The 26,913-nt window shown below is 40.1% G+C and overlaps 1 protein-coding gene across 1 annotated transcript in view; it reads right to left on the bottom strand.

The window, feature by feature from the left end:
• Arfgef3 (ARFGEF family member 3) overlaps positions 1-26,913 on the bottom strand; it is a 144,179-nt gene that overhangs the window by 21,283 nt on the left and 95,983 nt on the right. Inside the window, exons 20-29 of the mRNA XM_051164643.1 lie at positions 21,191-21,324; positions 20,539-20,684; positions 18,061-18,240; positions 15,835-15,979; positions 14,076-14,198; positions 11,058-11,161; positions 10,383-10,527; positions 4,937-5,065; positions 2,896-3,072; positions 29-143 (exon numbers count right to left, since the gene is read on the bottom strand). Coding sequence (XP_051020600.1) covers positions 29-143; positions 2,896-3,072; positions 4,937-5,065; positions 10,383-10,527; positions 11,058-11,161; positions 14,076-14,198; positions 15,835-15,979; positions 18,061-18,240; positions 20,539-20,684; positions 21,191-21,324 — 1,398 coding nt within the window. The remainder of the gene's footprint in view (positions 1-28; positions 144-2,895; positions 3,073-4,936; positions 5,066-10,382; positions 10,528-11,057; positions 11,162-14,075; positions 14,199-15,834; positions 15,980-18,060; positions 18,241-20,538; positions 20,685-21,190; positions 21,325-26,913) is intronic.

Genomic DNA, 26,913 nt, shown 5'->3' with positions numbered 1-26,913 from the left:
GTAGAGACCTAAGGGACCCCTTTCTCACCGAATGCAGGAACAGCCCACTCTAGAGATAGTTTCTGTGGGCTTGGCCACACATACCACCAGCAGCTCAAAGAGGTCCTTTAGCATGGTGTTGATCATACTCTCATACCTGATGTCTACGAGAAAAAGTAATAAGATTCTTAGAATGCTTGCTTAAGGAGAGAGAGGAAGAAATAGCCATCTCTAGCAAAAGAGGAAAGTCTGAGATATAAAAAGATAAACATTTTGGAAAAAGAAAAAAAAAAAAGCAAAAAAGAATGGCACATGTCACAGATATGAGGATGAGGCTTTGCTTGACAATATTCCAAAGACCTCCAATTGTCCAGCATGATCTTTAGACATCCAGAGCAGCTGTTGAGGCTTTGTTTAACAAAGTCCCAAGGAACTCCAGCTGATCCCCACTGCCCTTAAGTATTATGTATGGTCCAGGTGTAATTTTGCCTAAAACTACTTTGAAATCTGATTTTTCTCCTAAACTATTTTTCTCTCTATTTCTCCCTTTGACTATGAGTCCTAATAAAATTCACACTGGAAAAATTTTCCCACAGAGAATGTTGAAATAAGACATCTGCCCAAAGGCTGGAGACCATGCGAGAGTCTTGGCTCTGACTATTTTGATCAGCCAGGCAGAAACTGCTTAAAAAAAAAAAAAGTTAGGACTTTGATGTAACAGTATATTGTTATCTGTAGAAAAGCAAAGTGTGTTTCTTTAGAATCTGCTTTGAAAGTAATAGAAGGTGGGCTTGGAACATCATGCTTCACAGATATTTTACAATAGAGGACCCCTTGGCAGTTAGCCTAGGCTTGGAGAGCACACCTGTTGGTTTGGGACTGGAAGGAAGTCAAGTTTTTTCTGTGTTAAAGAACATTTAGTTTCAAGCTATGTTTCTATGACAATCATGTAAACACAATGGTTTTAGCCTTGGGAAATTTATGATTCAACTATGCCGGGTATTGCTTAAGAAATAATAATCAGGTCATGCTGACCATTGCTTGGATATTGATTGATTTTTGCTATATGACTTATTGTAGGTTATACAGAACTATTTGTATTTCTTTGTTAGATTGTTTTCTTGCTCTGTTGATTTTTAAATGCTATATTGATTGTAACAGATGAGAAAATCATGATGTAATGAAATAAACTGAATTTCACTTTAAATAAAATACTGGGGTTAGCCCGAGGAGAAAAAAAAGCAACAGTAGAAAAATAAAGTTCTCCTGGGCTAGAAGACCTTTCAGTTTGCACCACAATTTAAGAATGGGTCTCAGTATTTTTTTTTTTTATCCTCCATTCTTCAATCTCTTCTCAACAATGAGTTACCTATAATTGTTCAACCAACAGATGCTTTCCCTTAAGCAGCTGTTCCCCACTGCTTTCTCTTCTTTCTCTGATCCTGAAGCTGGCCCGTGGGAGCACCTACCTTCCCTTACACACCCTTAAAACAGATCAACAAAATACAGCAAAGCAATGTTTTTCTTGGAGTCCTTTTACCCAATTTTGATGTGTCTTGTATCCTTTGTAGATACAGTAAGATGAAATATGTGGCTCACCTTTGTATGTGTGTATATTGTTCAAATTCCAGCATATTATTAATATATTCACACAAGACAAAATATAATAAAATCATGGCATGAAAATGAGTTGCTAGGGCTGGAGAGATGGCTCAGCGGTTAAGAGCACTGACTGCTTTTCCAGAGGACCCAGGTTCAACTCTCAGCACCCACATGGCAGTTTTCAACTGTCTTAGAGTTACAACTCTGAGCGCTGCCACTCTCACACAGGCAAACATGCAGGCAAAACACCAATCCACATAAAATAAAAATAAATAAATTTAAACAAAGAAAATGAGTTGCTGAAAACAATGCTTCTAAAAAGGAAAATTCAAACATACTTTACTTGGAGATAAAAACTGAATTGCTTTTAAATGCTCTTAGAAAACAAAACAATCTCATCTCAGTTCAGTAATTTCTGAATCTTTTCAATCTGGCTTCCATCTGCACGTTATTTGCAGACCAAAGGAAAAAGAAATTCCCAGGCTTATCTATTTGCCAACTCAAGGAATGCATCTGCATATTTTTCCTAGGGTCCTTGTGATGCCACAGACGCAATTTTCAGTAATATCTTCCACTCACTGCAAAGCAGCAGCCTGCTCAACAACATCAACCCCTTGAGACATACTCATTACCCACCGGTGAAAAACCCTCTCCCACCAGCATTTTTATTTTGCAGGACAAATTGTCCTCACTGAATTTAGTACAGACACAACTTTTTATTCTTCCTTAGGCTCACTGGGGCCAATACGCTGGTCTTTTTTGTCTTTTCTAGCAAGGAGGACTCTTTGCACTTAACCCTGTGTTTGTCCTTTCTGCTTAGAAGTTGTTTCTTCTTCCTCCCAAACCTCCCAAAGCAGCTCATGAGGAAGAATCCCACTTTCACAGAGGTTCCTGCTCAGGTCCCCAAGCTGCTGTCCTGTCTATACTTTTCCATCTGCCACATTCAACATAATTTTTCACTGGCATATATTTTTTCAAAGGGCCAAAGGCATTAAGAAACTTCCCTTCATCCCTGTCCAGATAAGTAACTTCTTGCTGGCAACTGAAGTCTTTTCTAAATTTTATTTCTTTTATTTGCCCTCTTTAGATGAAAAAGCATAAATAACAAGGCATCTCACCTCTGCAGACTCTTAATATGGGGAATTTTAAAAGCTGCGTACTTGAATATTCCTTCCCTTTTATTATGCATAGCTAACCTAGACCTGCTGTTAGGTGTTGTATCTCCAACAGAGGCATTTGCGTGAGGCATTCACTAAACACTTTGAGATAATGATGCCACCTGCAGAAGAAGGGCTGCTCGGGTGCTGTAGCTACCTGAATGTAGAAAACTTTGAATGTGCTCCACCACCAGCTCACAGGACAGACCAATGGCATGCTTGAAGTTAGCAGATGCCACATCCCAGTAGGAATGGTCCTTATGGCTACGACGGAGCCAAAGAGACATCACAGGAAGGAGAAGATGAACAACTGCATATATTCCAAACCCTGGACCTGGAAAGGAAAGAGAAGGGTCAGAATTGTGATTTCAAGGGGAGTGGGTTTTTGTTTTTGTTTTTCTGGCTGGTATAAAAGATCTCTTTCAAAAGATCCCCCCATTCTCTGAAAAAGTGTGTGCAGAACAGACAATGCACTGGGGTCAATAACAGGGGCATTTTTCCTTCTTTGTATGATTTTAGCTCTGTAGGTATATGAATATACATAAAAATTCAAACATCACAAAATCGAAATGTCACTTGATCTCTTAAACCTCAGATTCAAACATATAAATACACATGTGCATTTAAGAAAGAATATCTATCATCTATATCTATCTATCTATCATCTAGAACACTAAAGAATACAGTTTTATTCATGATAGTCTGAGTTTCATTGTGTTGCCAAGACAGGCCTTGAAATATTGAACTTGTGTTTTCCTGGCAGAACTACCTGAATAGCTCTATGACTGCAAGCATTTCCCACCACACTCACTTAGAGCTTTAAAGACAATTTTTAATAAATGTGAAAAACACAGTTTATATTATCAAAAATTTAAACAGTTCTTATTGTCACTGATATACTATTTCCATTACACACATGTAATTTATTTACCAATTTCAGTGCTGATGAACATTTAAGATGTGATTTTTTCTTTTCTGTAGGCAATGCTATAAAGACAATCTTGGTGCTTCCTTAAAGAAACATTAGTACATTTAAAAAATGACTTTAAAAGCAAGGTTCAAGTAAGGTAGGCTGTCACAAGCCTATGATCCTAGCACTTAGGTGCTCAAAAGAGCTAGATTACCAATTTCAGGCCAATGCGAGCTACACATTAAGACCCAATCAGAAAAACAAAGAAGCTATCTCACTGTGGGATTAACTAGAAGCTTCATTAAGGTTCTAAATCTGTTAGTGAAAACTGAAATTTCAGGGTTGGAGAGATGACTCAGCCATTAAGAGCACTGGCTGCTCTTTTTGTTTTTTTGTTTGTTTGTTTGTTTTTCGAGACAGGGTTTCTCTGTGTAGTCTTGGCTGTCCTAGACTTGCTTTGTAGACCAGGCTGGTCTCGAACTCACAGCGATCCACCTGCCTCTGCTTACCAAGTGCTGGGATTAAAGGAGTGCGTCACCACGCTGGCTGCTCTTAATTGAACCCTTGTCCACAGAATCAGAGTTCAATTCCCAGCACCCACTGGGCAGTTTGTAATTGTCTTTAACTCCAGTTTCAGGGTGTCTGATGCCCTCTTCTGGCTTCTCTAGGTACTGCATGCACACGGTACACAACCATTTATGCAGGCAAAGCACACACAAAATAACAATAAAAACATCTTACATTTCTATAAATAGTCTCTTTGACTAAGGAAACTGGAATTAAAATATATTCTAAGTTCTTAAAACTCAGAAGAGATGCATCACTAAGGTCTCTTCTATGCAGGGGACTGTCCTAGGTAGCAGGTATCTTTTTCTGATGATAATCATCAAGACAAGAGGCTAGGCTCAGTATAGCCTGTGCTCATGAGTGTTGCATCTGTTGGGCTCTCTTGACAGCCCTTGGGCTGCATAGACTGTAAGATATGACCAAGGAAGAAGGCTGCAATCATGGAAAATGGCAAGCTCTGCTGACTTATGGAGACACTGATGGTACAGATGGATTGATGTGGGACAGCACCAAAGCACATATCTTTGGTAAAAATTTCAGGAATATACCTTACCCATAACTTCACTGCCATTCAACACATATTTTCTGAGCATAATACTGTACATGAAACTTGCCTTAAATGTAAAATAGTGAAAAACAGGCAAATATCCAAAGAGATACCTTCTTGAAAATAGTTACATGTCTAACAACCCCTCCAATAAAAACAGACAAAGACATTTACCAGGTGTTTTGGTAACATCTCTCAACAGCTCAAAGAGTAAATCTAAGGTTGGTGGTTGGTGCTGTCGTGGACAGTTGGACACAGCTGCTGTTAGCTGTTCCAACAGGATGATCCAAACTTCTATCAGACCTGGAAAACAAAAAGACCTCTCTGAAATCCAACTGTCCATCAGGAAGAATCCTTGAAAGACCCAAGCAAATACTACGCATGAGTGGCAAGAATCATTTGGACATTAGTCATTAATCAGAGTGTTAGCATCAGTGCCTATGAGCAGGCAAAGATTAATTTATACAGTTTGACAAAGTCAAAGGAAACACAAGACTCCAATTCTTTCCTAAATTCACCTTTTTTTTCCGCCCTTTGGCTTTTTTCAAGACAGGGTTTCTCTGTGTAGCCTTGGCTGTCCTGGACTCATTATGTAGACCAGGCTGGTTTTGAACTCACAGAGATGCACCTGCCTCTGCCTCCTGAGTGCTGGGATTAAAGGCCTGCACCACCATGCCCAGCCTAAACTCACTGTTTAAAAATGGCAATAATGTATGTAAATTCTATGCTGAAGTGATTGTCGACTTCTTGGGACCTAATCATATAATAATAATAAAAATAGAAACTTTTCCATTAGTTTTATTTTCTGTCTATCCTTTTGGTTGTTTTTCTTGTGGGACAGGATGTCATGTAGCCCATGCTAGCCTCAAACTTATTATTTAGGCCGTGATGTCATTGAACTTCTGATTGGAAATTTCCACGTAGCATACATGTACCTGTCGAATGATTTTGTTTGTTTGTTTGTTTGTTTTCGAGACAGGGTTTCTCTGAGTCGCATTGGCAGTCCTGGACTCGCTTTATAGACCAGGCTGACCTCGAACTTGCAGCGATCCACCTGCCTCTGTCTCTGATTGTTGGGATTAAAGGCATGCGTCACCATGCCCAGCTGCATACATTTACCTAATACACAAATACCTAAGCAATTCTCAGAAGTGATATATTCTCAGATATTATCATAGATTTCCATTGTAAATAATTATCCTGCCCAGTGCAAAATGCAAACATTTACAAAACTAGACTATATATATATATATATATATATATATATATATATATATATATATATATATCTCATAAGCAAACATAGACTATATAAAGCTAGACATACTATTTGACAAGAAAGATGCCATTATTAATTTATAGTCCGTCACCTCCCAAGCTCTGGGATTTTAGGCACTTGTTACATATTGTACTATTTATGCCGCAGTGCCGGAGATTAAACCCTGGGCATCCTGCATGTGAGGTAAGCAGTCTACTGAATACGCCACACCCCTAGCTTTCCTGCCCATTCTTTTAAAATAACAAAATTAGGTACTTCCACTATGTTCTTCATAACTTTTGTGGCATTAATTACATGCATCATGCAGTGTAACCATTAGTGCCATTTTCAATTTTTTTTTTTTTTTTGGTCGTCTCACACGACTACCACGCACACTTTAAGTGCGAGCACTAGTTTTCCATTGTCCCCTAACTTTAGCCCCAGTTATCATCGCCTAGTGTCTGCCAAAACGCTTAGTTTACTGTGGTTGCATTAAGGAGATCTATCTCTGTATTTGCCAGTTTGGTAGTTTGCTACTTCCAGCTCAAATCATTGGAGAAAGTGTGACTTCAGAGGGGACCACGAGGCCCGTCTTCCTATGGGCAACAAGCCATAAAGGTTATTTGAAAAGGGACATTGTTATGTATAAGGCTGGGAAACAGCCTTGATCACTAGAGTCTTGTAACTTGGGCTGCAAGGAGCATGAAAAATAGTTATGTTTAGTAATCCTCAGCTTCTGCCAGTTTCTATACTCCCTCTGCCATATAACTCTTTGCAGGCTCTCTGGATCTGGTCAAAGAGCCCATTGAGGACAAAGGAAAAGTAGGTGGAGCCTCTCTACACCTTAACTTTAGAAGACACTTACTGAAACATTTGCAGATATAATGCAGTGTTTGGGGATTTGGCTTGGACAAATATGAGGAGAGAAAGAAGAAAAATACACATGACCAATTAGCTATACATTGGCTAGAAGGAGACACCATGTGTCTAACTCTGTATATATGGCATGTTTTTATATATTTTACCTAAGTTTATAAATGTTGACATTTTCTATTGGGTGAGGAAAGTAATATGTGCCTTGAAAATCCATGGAGATACGTAGGCTCAATTTTCTTAGCAAATATATTTTATTACTAACTTATTAACTGAGAGTACCTCACATATGACCTGACTAACCTAAACAATAGGAAAAGAAGATTAGGGAATACAATAATGAAACTGTAAGGATGTCAGTTCCGATTCTTCTGACATAATCAGTAGCATTTCTTCTGCGGGAACCTGGAGCAACCAGAACCTGGAATCTCAGCCAGAGCCAGGAGCCCCAAAGCTTTCCCTCGAGTGCTTCTCTCTAGGAGCGTCTCGAAGTGGAGCGATGAAGAAACAGAACTATCCCAAGTCGCCAAAGGCCCTGTCTCCTGTTTTTGGCTCACATTTATATCTCCTCTCAGAATTTGTTCAAGGATATTTTTCAGCTGGTTAACAACCAATCTCCCCCACACCGTGGTTGGACTTCTAAGGGGATAAACATCACTTGCTCTCTCACGAGTCTTTTTCTCATCCCCCACTTGTGGTCTAAACAAAAAACACATTTTTCTCTCATTCATCTCCCCCTTTCTATTAAGTAAAATAAGCTATATACAACAAGATAAGAATTATCCATTAAGTCACATTTACAAGGACCAGTCCATTTGTAGTTAACAATTTTTAAGAAATTATTCCATTATCTATCCTATGCAACTGATTCTTATCCTAATGTCTAAAGTTTTTTTATATTTTTTAAAAAGTAAACTTATATTAATACTGTAGCTATCTAGTCTTCAACTTCATCAGAGACCCAAGAAGGAAAAAAAAAAAACCTATCTAATATGAAGGAAGTGCAGGCAAGCAACTTCCAAAAGTATTGATAGGACATAGAGCCGACTGTCTGGACAGTCAAAAGTTCCTCTCCATTGTTGGGGCATCCAGTCTTCAGGCAGCAGGCATCTGACAGACTGCTTCTGGGCTATCACAAGTTTCTCTCCATCGTAGGTGCATCCTGCCTTCAGCCAGCCAGCTCAAAGCATCTCACAGACTGCTCTGAAGCATGAACCCTGAAGGACTGGCCCACCTAATATCTGCAAGGCTGGGCAGCCAATTTCTCAGTATCAGGCTTGATCATAGAGGACGGTCATTCTGTCAACAGTAGAGATAAGCCAAGTTCCTCAGACCAGTGGCTATCTGCTACTATTGTTTCTTGATGTCCGCATAATTAGACGGGAGGTGCTGCCAGGAGTGGACGTGTCTCTCTGTCATAAGAGCCCTTTATTATAAAATACCATTTTCTGTGGATCTCTGAAGTATTTGAAGACCATCTATCTATCCTATACCTCATCTGTCTATTCCTTTGAAAACATACACAAAAACTAAATAAAGCTTATTCCATAATTAAGTAATTTAGTATCTAGTAAGATTTATAAATGACTAACTACCAATTTCTATCTCCAACCATCCTGAACAAGTTATAACAGTTATTTTCACCTTTTCAAATAAGTTGTACATGTATAATACATTAAATAAATGTCAAACAAATTGATCTTTTTTTTTTAAACAAATTGATCTTAAGTTTCTACCAACATGCAATATACAATTTAAGTTTCCATTAACACAACATATACAATACATAAAGCAAAAGTAGAAAAAAGAAAAAAATCTTAAATTTCCATCAATCTAAAATACCAATGTGAAATATTTAAATACCAATGTAAATTATTAGAGGCTAGTAGATTCCATAATCTACTCTTTATAGTGATATCTGAGAATATAGCATTCTGACAAGTGATTAGGTGTACATATGTGTACACATGCATATAGCCATGCATGCACATGTGGAGGCTAGAGGTTACCAGTCTTTTATCAATCTCAATCTTATGAGAAAATGTCTTTCACTGAACCTGTAGCTCACCATTTTGGGTAGATTGGTTGGCTAGTGAGCCCCTGGGACTTCCCTGTCTCTGCATCCCTGGTCTCTGCTATGGCTGTAGATGCATACATCTTTTACTTAGTTGCTTGGATCTGATCTCTGGCAACACAGCAAGCATTTTACCCACTTGGCCATCACTCCAACCTTGCTTACATTTTAACATTAACTCAAAGTTTTTACTTTTAGGCTTTTCTGGTTTACTAAGTTGTATACATAATTACAATTTTTCTTTTAATTCCTTGGGTCACATTTTTTTCATTAATTTATTTACTTCAAAATTATAATTTTTAAGTCCTTGACAAATTGATGACTGATCATTAATAACCGTTGTGAGGAACTTTAGGTAGCTATTTCTCTGAGCTTTATCCGTCTGTAAGATAGGCCTTCTAGAATAAAATTGATTACTAATTTGTATAAAGGAGTTGGAGGATGCTAGTTGCAATCTCTCACTTTATAGCCAGCTAGGCATGTATATTTTTCCTTCTTTCTCTCTCCCTTTAGTCCAAGACAAAACTCAAAACATTATTATAGGCAACAGTATCAGATTCTGCTCATAATTACATTGGTTGAAGGTTTCAAATGTGAAATCAAAATTATACTTTCCAATAATTTAAATTATTTGTTACATTAGATATCTGTTCCTCCCTATAATGTTTTCTCTATCTGCTTTAATGAGGTTTTACCATTCAAGATACCTATAAAACACTGTAAATTCTAACCACTCTTATAACTGAAAGACAAAAATAAAAACACCCTCCTAGAGTGTTTGAAACAACCTGTGCTTGGAAAGTAGGCTGATTTAGGAGTGTGATTTGCTAGATGTAGACTGGACAAAGTCTCCTGGGATGATCGACAGCATGGGAAAACTAGAATCAACTCACTGGAAAATCACTTAGAGTTACCAGAGAGGAGTCTGGCTCACAGGAGATTGCATGTAACCTAATTTGAAACAAATTCTTTAAAAGTATTCTTTTCCCAAGCTTTTCAGCTCCACTCATCACAAATAGCCTCTCTTCAGTAATGGTTTAATTTCCTCTGACTCTAACCAAATAGTCTTAGGGGAGGTAATTCTGCTTCCTTGAAGCAAGTCAAGGCAACCACCTATTTAAACAGCAGTGAAGTTTTGTCCAACTTTGCTAAATTCAAGAGAAATTAGAGTTTGAAACTTATTTGGTGCATCTGTATAACTATGTTTACTTTACACAGAAGCATCCATGTAAGAACAAGTTAGTGTTGATTTTAGGGAGTCCTTGGGAATTCTGGTTAAACTTATCCTAATAAAAATTATTAAAAACATAGACATGGATGACTATTCTTATGATCTATAAATTAACTTAAGTTATGGCCTAAAATTCTGAGATTAAGAACATAAAAAATAATCCTAGTCAAATCAACTAACTTACCAGTGTCATCATCAAAATCTGACAGTATGGATTCAATTCCATCTTCACTGCTTGCTGACTGTTCCTGAAGTCTTCGTGGCAAGCTGGCAAGTCGCCCACTAAGGAATATTGGCTTTAAGGGCATTTTGTAGATCTTGGCCAATAGCTAAATAAGAAAATCACACCAAACAGTGCATTTATATATTGGGAAATTATCAATGTTACTGAACAGTAAGATTATGAACCATAATGAAAGGGGGCTCAAAGCTAGAAGAGCTCCTAAAAAATAAGTTATTATGATCTGCATTTAAGAGGAAGCGGACGAGAGCATTTCTGTCAGGAAGCAGATGCAATAATGCTCATTGGCAACAAAGCAGTGGCTACTTTTCATCATCTGAGCTTTATACAGTATAAACCCACTAAGGTAACTGTGAATATGTCAAACATTTTTTGTCCGTGGTGGACCCTAGAGAAGAGTCCATAGGAAAATGGGCACCAGACTCTGGCTTCCTCTTCCCATGTCCTACCTCCAAGGAAACAGAAGGACAAGGATAGCCTGGGAGATGGAAAGATCTGAGGTCAAAGAGATAAAGGTGTCTCTCCTAGGCGCAGGTAAGGACATCTGCTGGTGTTTTATGAAGAGCCTCTGAGGAGGTATACGTGGAGTTTGGATCTGTGTGTGGGTCTCACCAGTACCTGAGAACAACGTTTAAGGTAATCCAATGCAGGCAAGCACAGGTCTGTGGATGTGGCTCCAGCTCCTGGGACACAGTCTCCAATCTCTTTACATTCTACCTCCCCTAGAGCAGCATGGGGACAAAGACAAAATTATCCCTGCTCTCCAATGATAGTATAAGACCCGCTCACTCACTTTTTACCCAAATACACACAGAAGGAAGAGAAGAGAAAGTTACAGCAACTCAGACTAATCCTGATAAAATTCCCGTCTGTGAATTTTCTCCCCGTGAGGATGTTTGGTCTGTTCTGGTCCAGTTCTTCTGGTGGCTGAGTGGGTATTTCTGAAACCAGCACACCAGTTCCCTTCTCTGCTGTCTGCTGTGTGTTCTGAGGCCTGGTGACAGAGAACTGTCCCAGAGGCAGGCCTTACAAGGCCGAAATGAGGCACTTGGCTTTCCTCTTTGGACTGTGGCTGCTCCCAGGATGAGCCACTAATGATGCCACTAAACGAAGAGGCCAGAAAGAATAAACATACGGGGTTTGGAGACATAGGCTACCTCATTAGACTTAAATTAGTTTATTTTCATAAAGCTGTAGAGATTTTTCTATAGGTAAGTAAATCAGAATAATATAGGTAAATAAATGAGAAAAAGACTGTGTAGATAAGTGAGAATTATAATTTTTATTTTCAATGTAATGCATCTATTTCTATGCTTCTAATAAAATCATCCCATAGCACTGTAATTATAGCTAATTGTCTACAATTGTAGCAGCAAGCACACTTCCCTACGGGTAAATATACATAATTACTAGGCATTAGTTAAAATTCAGAAGCAATGAGGCATGTTTCTACATAAAAGAAATAGACAAATTCACATATTAGATTAGGGTTGGTACAGTTTTTGTAAAGGGCCAGAGAGCAAATAATAAAGGCTTTGTAGGTCATCCTGTCTGGGTTGTAACTTCACTTCTGTTGCTGAAGCACAAAGCCGAATAAAATTGCTTTAAAGAAAATTTGTTAAGTGAGTTAGATTTGAACTGTAAGTTTGCCAGTCTTTGGTTTACATTAATATACCTTACAACTGAAAACAGAGGCCAGGATGAATGCATGCTGAAAAAAGCCGGTGGGAATTAACAATAGTGTCATTTCCTCGTCTCTTAATTATAGCAGGTGCTACCTTTTTATGCTGTATTGTCTATATAAATAAGCTTTCAGGAACCAAGTACTACATATGAAGCATGGACGTACGGAGAGTTCTGTATTTTTCGCTGAACCCCAAGACATATACCTTGACCCTGACTTCATAAATCACAGAATAAAATAGAACCTATCTTTTCAAAACTATCTTCTGTGTGCACATTAATAATTTGGCATCTCCACCTCCAGTCCATAGCTCTTCTCTAAAATAAAGTCTTAAATTTCCAACATGCTGTCAGGTACATTTACCTGGATATTTCACAGACACTTGGTATGTCTAAGTGACTGTATAAGGAAGATTCATTATCCTTTCTCCTTTGCTATGGTCTAAGTACTCGTGCCACATGACATGGACACAGGAGTAGAACATTTCAGAAATAAGAAACTCCTAAGTTTTAAAGCACACGTTGGAATGTCACTCCTGCTCCATCTCATCGAAAATATGCCAAATCTCTTTGTGCTCTGAATCCAGGCTGGATATGATATGTACCTGCTGTCACTCTGTAGCCACATGGCTTACCAGACTGCCCGATGGGATACCAGGGTACTGCTATCATTGGGTTCTTTTTAAATTTTTATGATTTATTAAATTTTAATTTTATGTGTGAGTGTTTTCCTGCATGCATATCTGTGGACCTCTTGCAGGCCTGGTGCTTGAGGAAGCCAGGAGAGGGCATTATATCCCCGAGGACTGGAGTTACAGATGACTGTGAGCTGACATGTGGGTGGTGGGAATTGAACCCAGGTCCTCTGGAAGAGCAATTCTAACTCCAAGAATAAGGGTGACACTACTCTTAACTGCTAAGCCATCTCTCCAGTCCTTATCATTAGTTTTTGTCAGTCTAATATAATATCTACTTCATAAATTAATTATTCGTATGTGTGTATAGGAAAAATAGAGAATACACAGGTTTGGTACTATTAGTGGTTTTAAGAATCTACTGGTGGTCGTAGAACATATCTCTGTAGGTAAAGATGGCAACTATATGTTGTAACAGAACAGGGTAAGGATTGTCTACAGCTCAGCTAATAGCAAGTAAGTCCTGACACTTTCATTTTTTTTCCTTACTACAAGTATGACACAAGTTTAACAACTTCTTGGTGCCCAATTTTCTTTCACAAAAGAATGACCAATGTATCAATTGTCTATTAGGAAGGTAAAAGAACAGTTCCAACCTTCTGTTTTCTTATGTCCAAGGTTCTCAGACTCCACATCTAGGAGCTCTCTGTGTAAACCGCTAAGATGTGTAAATATCTTTTAAACTTGTGGTTAACCCCCCTGCCCTTTTTCTCCATCCCACCCAGATGAATCCATGCTCTGTAAAAGCCAGCTTCAGTAGGTCATGCTCTATACAAGACTTCACACTACTAAGTATTCCTAAATTAAGCATAGCACTACCTATATGCTTCCTAAAATACACCAGGACGGCAAGGAGGATGCTGACTCATCCAAAACACACGTTACAACTACGAAGGCTAAAGGAGGTATTCTCGGTTTTACTTTCCAACTGCTGTGACATTGAAGGGAATGGTTTCCTAAGCAAGGTCAAATACTGAAGATTATATTGAATATTCTAAGATTGAAAAGGAAGTTAGCATAAAATAGTGTATAGTCTTAGAACATATTATATAGAATACTATATATACATAATATTATAAATATTATGTAGATACAATGAAAAAAATCAACTTCAGACAAACCCAAGTGCAGTATGCCATAATGTTCCTATTACAGGATATTTGCTCTTTTAGGGCCCTGACTTCAGAGATGTCCCTAGAAAGCCATTGTGGGAAGGGTTTACAATGACTGTGAGTTATTATAGGAGGGTTCTACTTACCCAGTCCTTTGACAAATTTCATAAGGCACATGATGTAACTTGTGGCTGCATTAGCGAAGACCTGGATGTTGTCGGTGTTGAGAAAAGCTTCAAACACATCGAACACGGGAGCCTGGCCTTTTCCTGGGAGAGGAAGATGATGGAATCTTAACAAAGGGAGGTTTGTTTGTTTTTTTTTTAACTCTTCAGGGTGCTTTTTCATTAGAAAAACAATTCCAGAAATTTTGTCTGACTAGCTAGCATGCTTGCTGTTTCACCGACACGAGAAGTGGAGGAAGGCTAGGAAGAAGGTTGGGTAGATAATGGGGTAGAGCTATAGGAACAAAAGCCTGGAGTAATGTGTAGGTCTACAGTACAGTAAACACGGGCTTCTGGAATACTGCAGTACAAAAAATTGTAGATTATCTATAGACCAGGGGAAGGACCATTTAGATAAGCCTCTGATAAAATACATTTATTTATTCATTCCTATGCAGAAGTCATAGACATAAGTCTGCTTGCCTTAGGAATCCTGCTTGCAAGGTTGTCAGTCAAGTGGCTCTAGACTAGCATTCAGGAACTTGATTCACAGAATGTTTCTGGGCAAGTTATCTTATAAGGCGGCTTACTATTCTAGACTATACAAGGACTTTGGTTCATACTGAGCATCCAGTATTTGACATATGTCAGGTGCAATGTGTCTATGTGACCAGTTTCCAACTGGGTCTTTGAGTGGCTTCACGTTGCTGACACTTCCACGGCTGCATGAAGAGTGCTCTGCGTGATGTTCCACGGGAAGGCAAGAACGTAAGGGAACCTGTAGCCTCCTTCCAGATTCTGTCTTTTTACCTTATGACAAGGATGTGCCCATATCACACCACCATAGTGAATCTTAGTCATGAGTCATGGAATAAACTCAAAGCATACCACAATTCCTGTCAGAACTGTGTGCTATGTCCCATGAGTCCTTCTGCTGGCTTCATGAATGTCAGGGTGGTCTTGGTCACTGAAACAATACCCCTGGACTCTAGGCATGGCAATCTATTTCTAGCTAGGTCCATTCTTGCTAATTCTGATTCCCTGGTATTATACATTCCTGTTTTCTTACTTGAAAATAGAGATGCAGGCTTAAGTGTACCTTCTAAATCCCGGGGACCAGATTGTTTCAGAATTTGGAGTTTTTCAGAGTTTGAACTATTTGCTTAGAATTTACCGAGAATCTGAAATCTGAGTACTATGGAATTACAACTTTTTTTTTTTTTAACTTTGGAGCATGGATGCTCAACTTGTGACATTTTCCTCTTTGGTTCCAGAAAGAAACTCTGCAGAGCGATACAGAGTGACCAACAGTATCTCAGCAAGAGCAGGGCATCATGAGCTCAGCTCTCTGGACCAGCTGGCAGTAATCCAACCCCAAATTCTGGGTACATGTTATTTCCTGTTGACAAAACATGGCTGAAAGAATGCCTTTCCTCTTGTTCTTTTGATAACCTGAGACTTGCACATAAAGATTCTTCCTTTAGCTGGGTGTGGTGGTGGACGTCTTTAATCCCAGCACTCGGGAGGCAGAGGCAGGTGGATCTCTATGAGTTCAAGGCCAGCCTGGTCTACAAAGTGAGTCCAGGACAGGCAAGGCTACACAGAGAAACCTTGTCTCAAAAAAACAAAAACAAAAACAAAAACAAAAAACAGCAGCAACAACAACAACAATAACAACAACAATAGCAACAACAACAACAACAGATTTGTGCCATAGCAGGAGTCACTCAGTCGTTCTCACCCATGGAGTAGTCCCCAACCAGGTACTCCTTCACCTCTGACTTGTTGCCACTGTGCACTGTTTCCAGAGCACTGAACAGAGGTCTCCATCCCGACTGGATCTGTGTGGAGCACACTTCAACCAGCTCCCCAATGGAGGTGACCACCTGCACAAGTGAAGGAGGAAGTGATTAATCAACAAAAGTAGAACTTGAAGGAAATGTCATTTGCTTCTCTTCCTCCTATTTCTTAGTTAATTTTAGTGAAAGAGAAAAAGCAAAATGGAAATAGATTCACTTACTTCCCTAGTAACTAATGATGCCAAGTAAAAACTCAGAGGATTAGCCTTCTGCTAGTTTGCTGGTTTTTTGTTTTTGTGGGGTTTTTTTTTTGTATTTGGGTGTGTACCTCTTTATTGCCAGGCACTGAAGATTCAGAGCCTTCCTACTTTTATGCTTTGTAAATAATTTTACAATCTTGATCTTTTCTTTCAAAAAAGATTTTATGTGTGTGATTGTTTTGCCTGTATGTATGTTCGTATGCCTATTTCTAGTAATAATGATACTTGTCATTGTATTTTTTAAAAAAAAATTTATTTGTTATTTATACAGTATACTGCCCCCATGTGTGCCTGCGTGACAGAAGAGGGCATCGTATCCCATTGGAGATGGTTCTGAGCCACCATGTGGTTGCTGGGAATTGAACTCAGGACCTTTGGAAGGACAGCCAGTGCTCTTAACCACTGTCTTTTGTTTTTGACATGACACTCATACAGTGCTGCCAGATCCTGCAGGGTTAGAATCTGCAAAGCTCTAGTTCTTGACTGTCTGCTTGTCTCAGCGCCTTTTCCTCCTCCCACACCAAGAGAGAAGCTCACAGTGGCTTAGAACTTTCTATGTAGCCTATGCTGGCTTCACTCTTGTGACTCTCCTGCCTCAGCCTCCTAAGCCCTGAAATAGGGGGCACAGATCACCACAGCTGTCCTTTGATTCCATTTAACACTGTGGCTGTTGTCACAAACACGTGTGAGGAAGACTTCAATGGATGTGTTTTCATTTCTCTTGGGCACACACTGCTGGAGGGACACTGCCAGGCTGTGTTCGGAACCAAGTAAAGAATTTGCTTTCTTACTCCAGTGTTTGATGTTAACTTCCTCTCCACCTCACCTGTGGTTATTACCTCTCCTTTGGTCTTAGCCACCGTAGTAAGTGAAGCAGTGTTCACTGTGGGTTCAATTTACATTTCTCTAATGAGGCTGAGTACCCCACTCAATGCACTCGTGTGTGTGGCTTTATTTACATCCAGCATTTTGCTGTTTTGCACACTTCCCTTGCCCTTAGATTTTCTATTCTTCTTTTTACCACATTCTTTTATGTTAAACACATGTCATTTTAACATCCCTATTTGATTTTAAAACTTCTCTTTACTGTATGTGTTACTTTCATTTTTACTGAAGAGATTATAATATGTACCTTCAAGTTATCACATACTTCTAGTTAATACTGAATTTATTTGGGGAGAAGTAGAATTTTGCTTCTATATATCCCCATTTCCTCTCTCTCTTTTTTTCTGATGTTACTTACTTTTATATTTAAGCTTAGTCCAAGTGAAGCCAAGATATGTAAGCTCTATAGTACTGTCATTGGTTCCTGTACCTCGAGAATGTGATGACAAGTTCTGGCTTCCCCTAATGGTATACCCCACTATAGCAAATCCAGCCAGGGGACAGGGTGCATGTATGTGTGCATGTGTGTGTGCATGCATGTGAGTGTGTGGGTGTGCATGCACGTGCATGTGCGTGTGTGTGTGTGTGTGTGTGTGTGACTACCCCTCTCTGGTTGTCACTTTGAGGGCATTTTAGTAGTGTTCATCATCTTGCCAGGACGTCATTGCATTTAAAGAAAATGAGTAAGCCATTCAACATCTGAGTCAGTTTCAGAGACAGGGTCTGCTGAGCTTTAGCCCACCACTGTCACAGATGAGGTCACCGAGTTTGCTTCTTTCCTCCTCTCTCCCATTAGACAGAATGACCGTAGTGCATTGCATGGTCTAGATAAGATACGGATCAATCCAGCCAGGGTCTCTGGGTCTGTGTTGCAGTTCCACCAATCACTAGGTGATCCTGGCCAAATTATTTAACCTCTGTTTGTCACCAACCTAGAAAAACAGTATGCAAAACAGCGTCTGTCTCCGCCCTCACCAAATGCTAGCTCTGGGTAGAGGATGCAGAGGCCCACGTGGCACTGACCTGGTCTTGAACATCTTCATCACACAGTTCTAGCTGCATAATACGCTCAAAGGGCCGGAAGAGTGCTTCATTAAAGTGAAAGTGAGGCGGCTCGCTCCAGTCAGTGAGAACCTCGGTCAGGATATCATGGATGAAGGAAACAGCCTTCTGAGACACGTGGCGTTCTTTATGACAGGCGGCCTGCACAAGACAAGAGAGGACCGGACGCCAGCAGGAAGTCAGGCAAGGAGAATGTGACTTCTGAAGGTGTCCCCCAGCCTACCTCATTATGTGAAGGCAGAAAGAGCAACTCAATTTATACACAAACTTTAAGGAATTTTAGTGTATACATAATCTGTATACCAAATTCCACCTGAAAATTTAACCAACTTCAGATACAACTTCAATATATCTTGAGGTTTCTGGAATAGTAAGGTTTCTACTGTTTTCCTTTTCTGCAGCATGGCAATTTTCTTCAGCAGTACAGACCATCTTCACCACAACCTAGCCTGGAAACTGATTATGGTTCATCCTTAGTCATCCCCCTAACACAGTAAGATCAAGAGCATCATTTGTCCCCTAGTGAGATAGACAAGTTACAACAAGCACTCGGATTGGTTCACACAGCCTGGATCTAATGTTCTTTACTGCTTCTGTTTCACACGGGCTTTCAACTTTGACAGGGACTTGCTTTGGCTGGTGACACAACAGAAATCATTCCATAAGTAAAAAAAAAAAAAAAAAAAAAAAGCTGTGAAATGGAGTTTGCACTTTCATTGTTTGGGGAAACCCTAAGAAGGACATGTGAATGTGTGGGGACTGTCTGCCGAAGGCAGCCCATATTACAGACCATGCAGAGAGAAAATGCTGCCCAGCCTTCTCAGTTAAAGCTACCGAGAACTAGTTTGTTCCAGTCTTTGTATCAGTTGACTGCAGCCACAGGAGGAAAACCATCTGGGATCAGCCAAGCTAGCTGTCTTACTCAGGATTTCTATTTCTATGCTAAGACACCCCCTACACTTCTGGGGAGCAGCTTATCATTATGGGAAGTCAGGGCAGGACCTCGAGCAGGGCAGAACCCTGGAGGCAAGAACTGACGCAGGGGCCATGAAAGAGTGAGTGCTATTTTCTTATCGCACCCAGGAGCATCAATTCAGAAGTGGCCACCCACAGCAACTTTGGTTCTCCCACATCAATTGTCAAGCAAGAAAATGCACCATAGGCTCGCCCACAGGCCAACCTGGTGGGGGCATTTTCTTAGTTGAGGTTTTTTCTTTCCAAATGACTCGAGCTTGGTCAAGTTGGACTCAAACTAGCCAGCGCACTATTCCACACCAGAATTACTGCAGCATTTTCTTCAAATTTATGATACAGAGGATCGTGAGTTAATAAATGGTTACTGTTTGAAGCTCCTAGGCTCTCAGCATGTCTAATTATAGCATACTATCTAGCTGATTTGCTCTTTGGCCTTGACTAAATTGATATTTTCTACCTTTCTTTCTTAGTACTCTATCCTCATGTTAATAAATTAACTTTCATGAAATATTTTCTTGTATATTTTTACTAGGTAAGCATACAGGGCATTTATGAGCAGTTACCACTGCAAACACAGCAATGATATTTCCTGTTACTTAGCTAGTGGAGGGGTGTTTCAATGAGAAATGATCTATTAGGCTCAGGTATTTATTTTAACACTTGATACCCAGCTGGCACACTGTTTGGGGAGGCGATGCAGCCTTGCTGGAAGAAGTGATATTATGGTTGGGCTCTCAGATTTCATAGCCTAGCCCTGCCACCAGGTTGCTCGCTCTGCTTTGCATTTACATCAGAAGGTGTGGTCCTCTCAGCTTCCCACTCCATCTGTACTTCCCTGACATTGTCGGCTTTCCTTCTGGAATTTTAAGCCCAAATAAATTCTTCCTCCTATAACTTGCCTCAGTCACAGTGTTTTATAACAGTAACAGCAAAGTAACCAACAGAGCCAGTCATTCTGTGCTGAGATGATTAAATGTGGGCTACCATAAACCCGATCCTATAAACGACTTTCCTTTAGAGAGTGGGAGGGTGTTAGTAGTCATTGTGTTAGGAAAACCAGGATACATGGTTCCCCTTCTAAAATAACATGTCCTTAGTGACTGAATTATCAGAGAAGAGAGACAAGAACCAAAGATGTTGCCTAAAGTAAAGAATTAATCCGAGATCCTACCTTTTAGCTCCAGACTCAAGTTGAGAGCAGAACATAAGACACTAAAGAGGTAGCTTTACAGGGAAACTAGTTAAGCCATATACTTGGAAAGATATACTCCTGTGGTGTTAGTGACACCGTGGTGTCAGTGCCTTTCAAAGTGAGCCTTCAGATGCCTTGATATACAATCGGAACAATGATGCATGCGACTAGGTTACAGTTCTCACTGGGCTGTAAATACAGCCGCGATGCTGAGTGGGTAGCAGAACTCCCTGAGCTTACGTTTACAAGCCCTTCCCAACTGCCAGTATCACCTCCACGAGGTGCGGAGCCACGAGGCTCCAACAGCGCATCACGTGGAGCAGGGGCCGTGCTTTGCTCCTCACAATCCTCAGCATGGCGTCCCCCAGGCGGAACAGGTGCAGAGCGGTTTTGCGATCCTGGGTCGACTTAACTTCTCCTACAGGAAGGTAAGATGGGAAAGCCCAAACTTAGGTGCAGTTCGACGGACACCAGCACAAAGAGAAGTTTAAAAAAAAAAAAAATCAAGGCAGTGTTCGTGGATAACAAGACAGTTTCAGAAAGCTCATCGAGGAAGGAGAGAGCTTTCCATTCAAAATCAGGAAGGTGGCTCACTCAGTAGGACCAAAACCTCTCCCCGACTCAATACTGTGTTCACAGAGAAGTAGCCATAAAGCAGTGCTTTAAGCCATAGGCTGGGGAGTTAGACCTGTTTAGTAGTGGGATTGGAACGGGCTAAGGATTTCCCTCTTATCCACAGTATCTCATGTATAAAACCCTTAAAGCTCCCATGTAAATGCATGTGATGACCTACACACACAGATGAGTGCTTTAAACTCTAATAGTTATGATTGCTACTGGCATCTTTCACGCACATCTCTGTTGGCATCAAAGACTAAGGCTATTCCCTCCTTACTTACCAACAGTTTCTTCAAGGAAAATTACCTGGCATTGCCAAAGAGTAATCGGCTGTGTCTGTCACGGAATGGAAAAGCTGAGCCTGGGATGCTTTCTTTAGCTGGTAGAGGAACCCTCCTAAGGCTGTTAGGTTCAACTTATCTGTGGCATCATCAAAAAGCCTGGGTGCAAATAAACATACGTGTTACGTGGGAACAATTCATCAAGGGCATATGACAGAATATTTATGGTAATTTGGTTTATATAATTAACAAAAACCGCTATGAAATCAATGCAGACAAGTGGGTGGTATTATTAATGTGTGTAAGTCTGCAGTAACCATGAGATTTTGATACAAAGAATATCACGAAGCATACTTGAAAAGAATAATCTTTGCAGCTTCCAAGACTAGCCAGTGGTGGTAAGCACTCCTAAATTGTCTGGGAAGAATGTAAAAGATGACAAAGTATTGCCATCGAGAGATTCCAGGCCTATGGGGAGAAGATGTAAAGATCAGACATTAGGGTCTTATAGCTACTGTGAAGAATGAGGCACCAATAGTCTACCAGTCAAGCCTGCGGTGATGTCTGTGGTGTGGGATGTCATGTGCTGCTAAAGGGACATTGTCATGGACAGAAATTGAATCTTGAGCCATTCTAAAGGATTAAAATAAGACATACTAAGTTTTAAGACAGAAACCAGTCTAAAATAGGAGGCATTAAAAGATGTTACATATTCCACAAATCCAGTGTTGAAAAAACCAAGCACATTTGAAATTTAACAGCAAAAGTCAAAGACTTAGTTTGAAATGAACAAAGGGCTTGAAAAGACAGTCATTCAAATATGATACACTAGAAAGCACACAGGAAAAAAATGAACACAGTCTGTACATAAGTGCAAATCAAAACCACGAATTAATTATTGACAACAAGAGGAATACTGCAGGTTTTTGAAGATCTTAAGTAGGCTTTCTGGTAATTTTAGTGCATGAAACAATTTCATATGTAGTGAGTATTGGAGCATTTTATCAAAGTGCTATTCACCTGGGAATCAGAGTGTCACGCATAATTAAAACTATGCAATTTTAGGGCTGGATAGGTGGTCCAGTAGAAAAGAGCACTGGCTGATTTTTCAGAGGCGCCAAGTTCAACTCTCAGCACATGGCTGCTCATACCCAGTTCTGTAATGACAGTTCCAGGGGATGCGGGACACTCTTCTGCTACCTGCCTGCATGTATGCTACATAGGCATGCACATGGGCAAAACATCAACATACACGAAAAATGGTTAAAAATTAATTCTGCCCTTTCCATGGCTGAGGACGCTCCTCACTTGGAAGAGTGTTTGCATAGCATGCTCGAAGCCTCGGCGCCCATCACTAGCACCTCATAAACTGAGTGTGGTGTCACACGTCCATAATCCCAGAAATTAAAAGGTAAAAGCTAAAGAGTAAGTTCAAAAGAATCCTTGGCTACATAGCAAACATGGGATCAGCCTAAGCTACCTGAGACTCTATCTCACACAAGCACAAAAACAAAACAAAACAAAAATAAAAAGAAAGAGAAGAAACTGAAAACCTGTACTTTTATTCTGCTCTTGGATTATGTCTACAAGTAGCAAGAATCTCTGCAGAGAGATGGACTTAGAAGCATTTTCTGACTCCATCATTATAAAGTGGAATGACTTAAAACAAATTAGTTAACTCCACTGACCTGTATTTCCTCCTTTAAGAAATAAAGTTAATAGTTCTCATGGTTGGGGTACCTGGAGTATTGTCTGCTCTGCGTGAAGTGTCTAGGAAAGTGCTTAACAGCATCAGCACTAATAGTGTTAATTCCTATTATGTTATCATTGCATTATTATGGCCTATTCACTGGAGGCTTGGAGAGATGAGAGATCTGAATCTCAGCAAAGATGATCTCAAGCAGAGAAAGCACAGGGACTCAGGAACTTAGCCTAGTTATAGACCCATCCTTGTTTCAACTTAAAGAAACATGGGAACCATCTTTAATCATCCCATGAAGGTGTCTAGAGGATTTCCTTTGAGTAAGCTGACCACTCCCAGACAGAAAGCGAGACAGACAGAAAGACAGAACACACATGTACACGTGCACACACATGCACACACAGATGTTGATGTAAAGGGGTCATCCAAGACAAAGATTTATTTTTGTGTTTTTGTTTGTTTGGTTGGTTTGGCTTTTCAAGACAGGCTTTCTTTGTGTATCACCCTGGCTGTCCTGGAACTCTCTTTGTAGACCAGGCTGGCCTTGAACTCACAGCACTCCGCCTGTCTCTGCCCCCTGAGTGCTGGGATTAAAGGCATGTGCCACCAGGCCTGGCTCACCACCATGTTTTACATAAATAAATTCAACAAAGTTTTAAAAAAATGCAGTTATATTAGACATTTTCTCTTTTATTTAAAATTTATTTTTCTGGCCAGTATTCATAGATATTTAAAATGCTATTAATATAGCAGCAAAATCTTTTGTGCCTACTTCAAAGATAATTATGTTTGCAATTCAGTTGTTTTTTTTTATATTGGCAGGAGACATCTGATGAAAAATCTAGCACACACACACACACAGCACATGCACATAGCATACACAGCACACCATCATAGTCCACATCCACCTGCCCATACACACACAGTGTATACATGCAGAACACACTAGTAGTCAAGCAAACACATACTAATGCACACACACACAGAGCACACATATATACCAACATATACACAACACACAAACAGCATGGCACACACACAACACACCTCAAACACACACATGCAAACACTCACCACAAACATACACATAGTTTGGTATATCTATTAAGTGTTTCAGGACTTCTGAGAAAACATTTATTATATCATGTGCACAAGCTTCATATAATTCCAACAGTTATTCTGTTCTCTACCAGCACTAAGTCAGGCTATACTGAAGTTTTCTTTTAATATTTTCAGTTATTAACTAAATGCACATGGTTAGTGGAAAGGCCAAGATAATAGACATCCTACATACTTGATTTTTTTAGGTCCATATCACTGTGCCTGGACATGGTAACAGGATGATTTTGTATTCAAGTAGCGAGCATGCTATTATGCTTTGGAAAAGCAGTCAGAGTCACAATGCTGGAGTAGTTTGTGAGATTCCCTATGTTTCCAACACTTGCCTGGAATACATGATTCTCCTGCTTCAGCTTCCTGAGTGGTGGGGTATCGGGTGTGCCCCATACCTAGCTATGCATAAGGACATCTTGTTACGAGGGTGTACAGATGACTTGGCGGGTGGATCACTGTAAGTCTAAGGCCAGCCTAGTCTACAAAGTGAGTCCAGGACATCCAAGGTTACACAGAGGAACCCTGTCTCAAAAAACCAAAAAGAAAAAAAAATACAGCTGGCATTGTTATGAACTGTCACTTTCTGGGTATTGATCAGCTTTGATTGAGCAAACTTCCTACAGGATCTTGTTGAAGATATACTGTTGTTCAGCTGAATTAATCCCTGATTATGGAATTCCTGGTTTGATTAAAATAGCTCAAAACAGTTTAAGATATTCTAAGACCATTTTTGAGAGTTTATAGCTGCAATAAATACTCTTGTGGACCTCCAGATGCCTTACTAGGGGATAGCCTTGAAGCAGATTTGTGGCCTCAGATAAGCCTTCACTCCAGATGGCACCATGAATCCTGGTATACATCACAAATATAGGCAAGTTGGTTTAAACTTTCCATGAACCAAAGATATAATGGGGATGCCTAGAAATGTCTAAATTAAGCATGAGCCTTAATGTCTAAATATACAAACTGTTCTGTTATAATTCCTTATACCTTGCCACTTTGTGGTATCATTTGTTGTCATTTTAAATTTACTGTTTCTTAGAATGAAAAACAGATAAAATTATGAACTAAGAGATAGCTGGATAATGTATAGTTAGATCAGCCCTAATTGAAAAGTCATATATTTTTGTAAGTTTTAGGCCCTGTTAACCTTTTGACCTTGTCAACCTTTGTCACTCTGAACTCACTATGGACTTATGTAATGGATACATAGATAAGAAATGTTTAGTTTGAAAACATGTAATCTGTTGTATTTTAGAATTCATTCTGTTTTTGTGTTAATTGCCCTTTTTTGACTATTAGGTAATTAATTCCCTTTTCTCAGAAGTATAAGTTCAGTAACCAACAATAAATAGCATTGAAATTAGGAAACTTAGCTTCATCCAGTTGAAGTTAAGGTGCCTAATTTCATCCACTTTTCTACTGAATGTATGTGTGCGTGAGTGGCTTATTTTCTATCTCTCTCATTTCTTATTTCCCTGTAGATTTGCAAATAAGTTAGCAGGCTCAGGGCTTTACCATCAGTCTTCTAGGGCTCTTTTTAAGATCCCCCTACAGTTTCTGGCTAGAAACCACTTTTACAGCCCAGGCTGTAGGAAAATTGTGGTCAGTTTAAGTTTTCCTCCTTGGCTTCAGTACAGGCAGTCTCAAGAGAAGAAACCCTGGGTTCTCTTTCCTCTTTCTTCTTTCAATCCTGATCAGTTGCCTGAGCCATCAGCTGGGCAACCCCAGAGGCAAAGCGAACTGGAGTGGAATCCACATCCGGACCCAGAGACCCTACCCTGGACCTTCCCAGAGCCACAGATGGACACTAATACTTTAACAGTCAATTTACTGGATAACTTGGAACAAGTAATAATTCTACCAGTTACAGCATGTGCAAATTGATTGTGTCAGTGGGAAGCTGAGTGTCAGTTTAACTGTTTCTATAGAAATTATCAGGCTAGTCAATGTCAAAGTCAGAACATGAAGTCAGGCTATCTGAGCTCAGCCAGTTAATGTTTAGCCTACTGACCTAGCCACTTCCTGTCTGTCCTCTTTGTAGAAAGCCGGGGTATAATGACTATACGTTGAAGGGATAGATAAGGTGATATCATGTGAGTGGGGCTCACAAGTACTTCCAGAATCAAGACTTGTTGCCAAACAGTTGAGGCAATAGTTGATTTCCCTACTTTACCTTTTAAAAATATATTTTATTAATTTATTCATATTATATCTAAATTGTTATCCCATCCCTTGTATCCTCCCATTCCTCCCTCCCTCCTGCTTTCCCCCTACTTCCCTCCCCTATGACTGTGACTGAGGGGGACTTCCTCCCCCTGTATATGCTCATAGGGTATCAAGTCTCTTCTTGGTAGCCTGCTATCCTTCCTCTGAGTGCCAGCAGGCCTCCCCATCAAGGGGACATGGTCAAATATGGGGCACCAGAGCTCGTGTGAAAGTCAGTCCCCACTCTCCACTCAATGGTGGAGAATGTCCTGTGCATTGGCTAGATCTGGGTAGGGGTTCAAAGTTTACTGCACCTATTGTCCTTGGCTGGTGCCATAGCTTGAGCAGGACCCCCGGGCCCAGATCCACCCTTCATAATGTTCTTCTTGTTCCCCTACTTTACCTTAATGTAGCTTTTAGACATCATTAACTACCATACTTCTGGGTGGGAAATTTTTCTTTTTCTTGCGTGTGTGTGTGTGTGTGTGTGTGTGTGTGTGTGTGTGTGTGCGCGCGCGCGCGCGTGCATGTGCATGGCTCATGGAGCATGACTCCAGGAGAAATGGCATGAGACTAGTGGGATGGAGCTTGTTCAAACTCCAGAAATCTCAAACTTAAGATTTAAAATCTCACCCTAGGAACGGGAAGTGTGGGGCAAAGCTCCCTCCTTGTTTCTGTGCTTGCCTGAGGAACACATGACACAACCCCAAGGGTTAGAGGTGGCC

Source organism: Acomys russatus, chromosome 21 (assembly GCF_903995435.1).
Source record: "Acomys russatus chromosome 21, mAcoRus1.1, whole genome shotgun sequence".
NCBI classification, from domain to species: Eukaryota; Metazoa; Chordata; class Mammalia; order Rodentia; family Muridae; genus Acomys; species Acomys russatus.
This window is presented reverse-complemented; position numbering and strand designations above follow the sequence as displayed.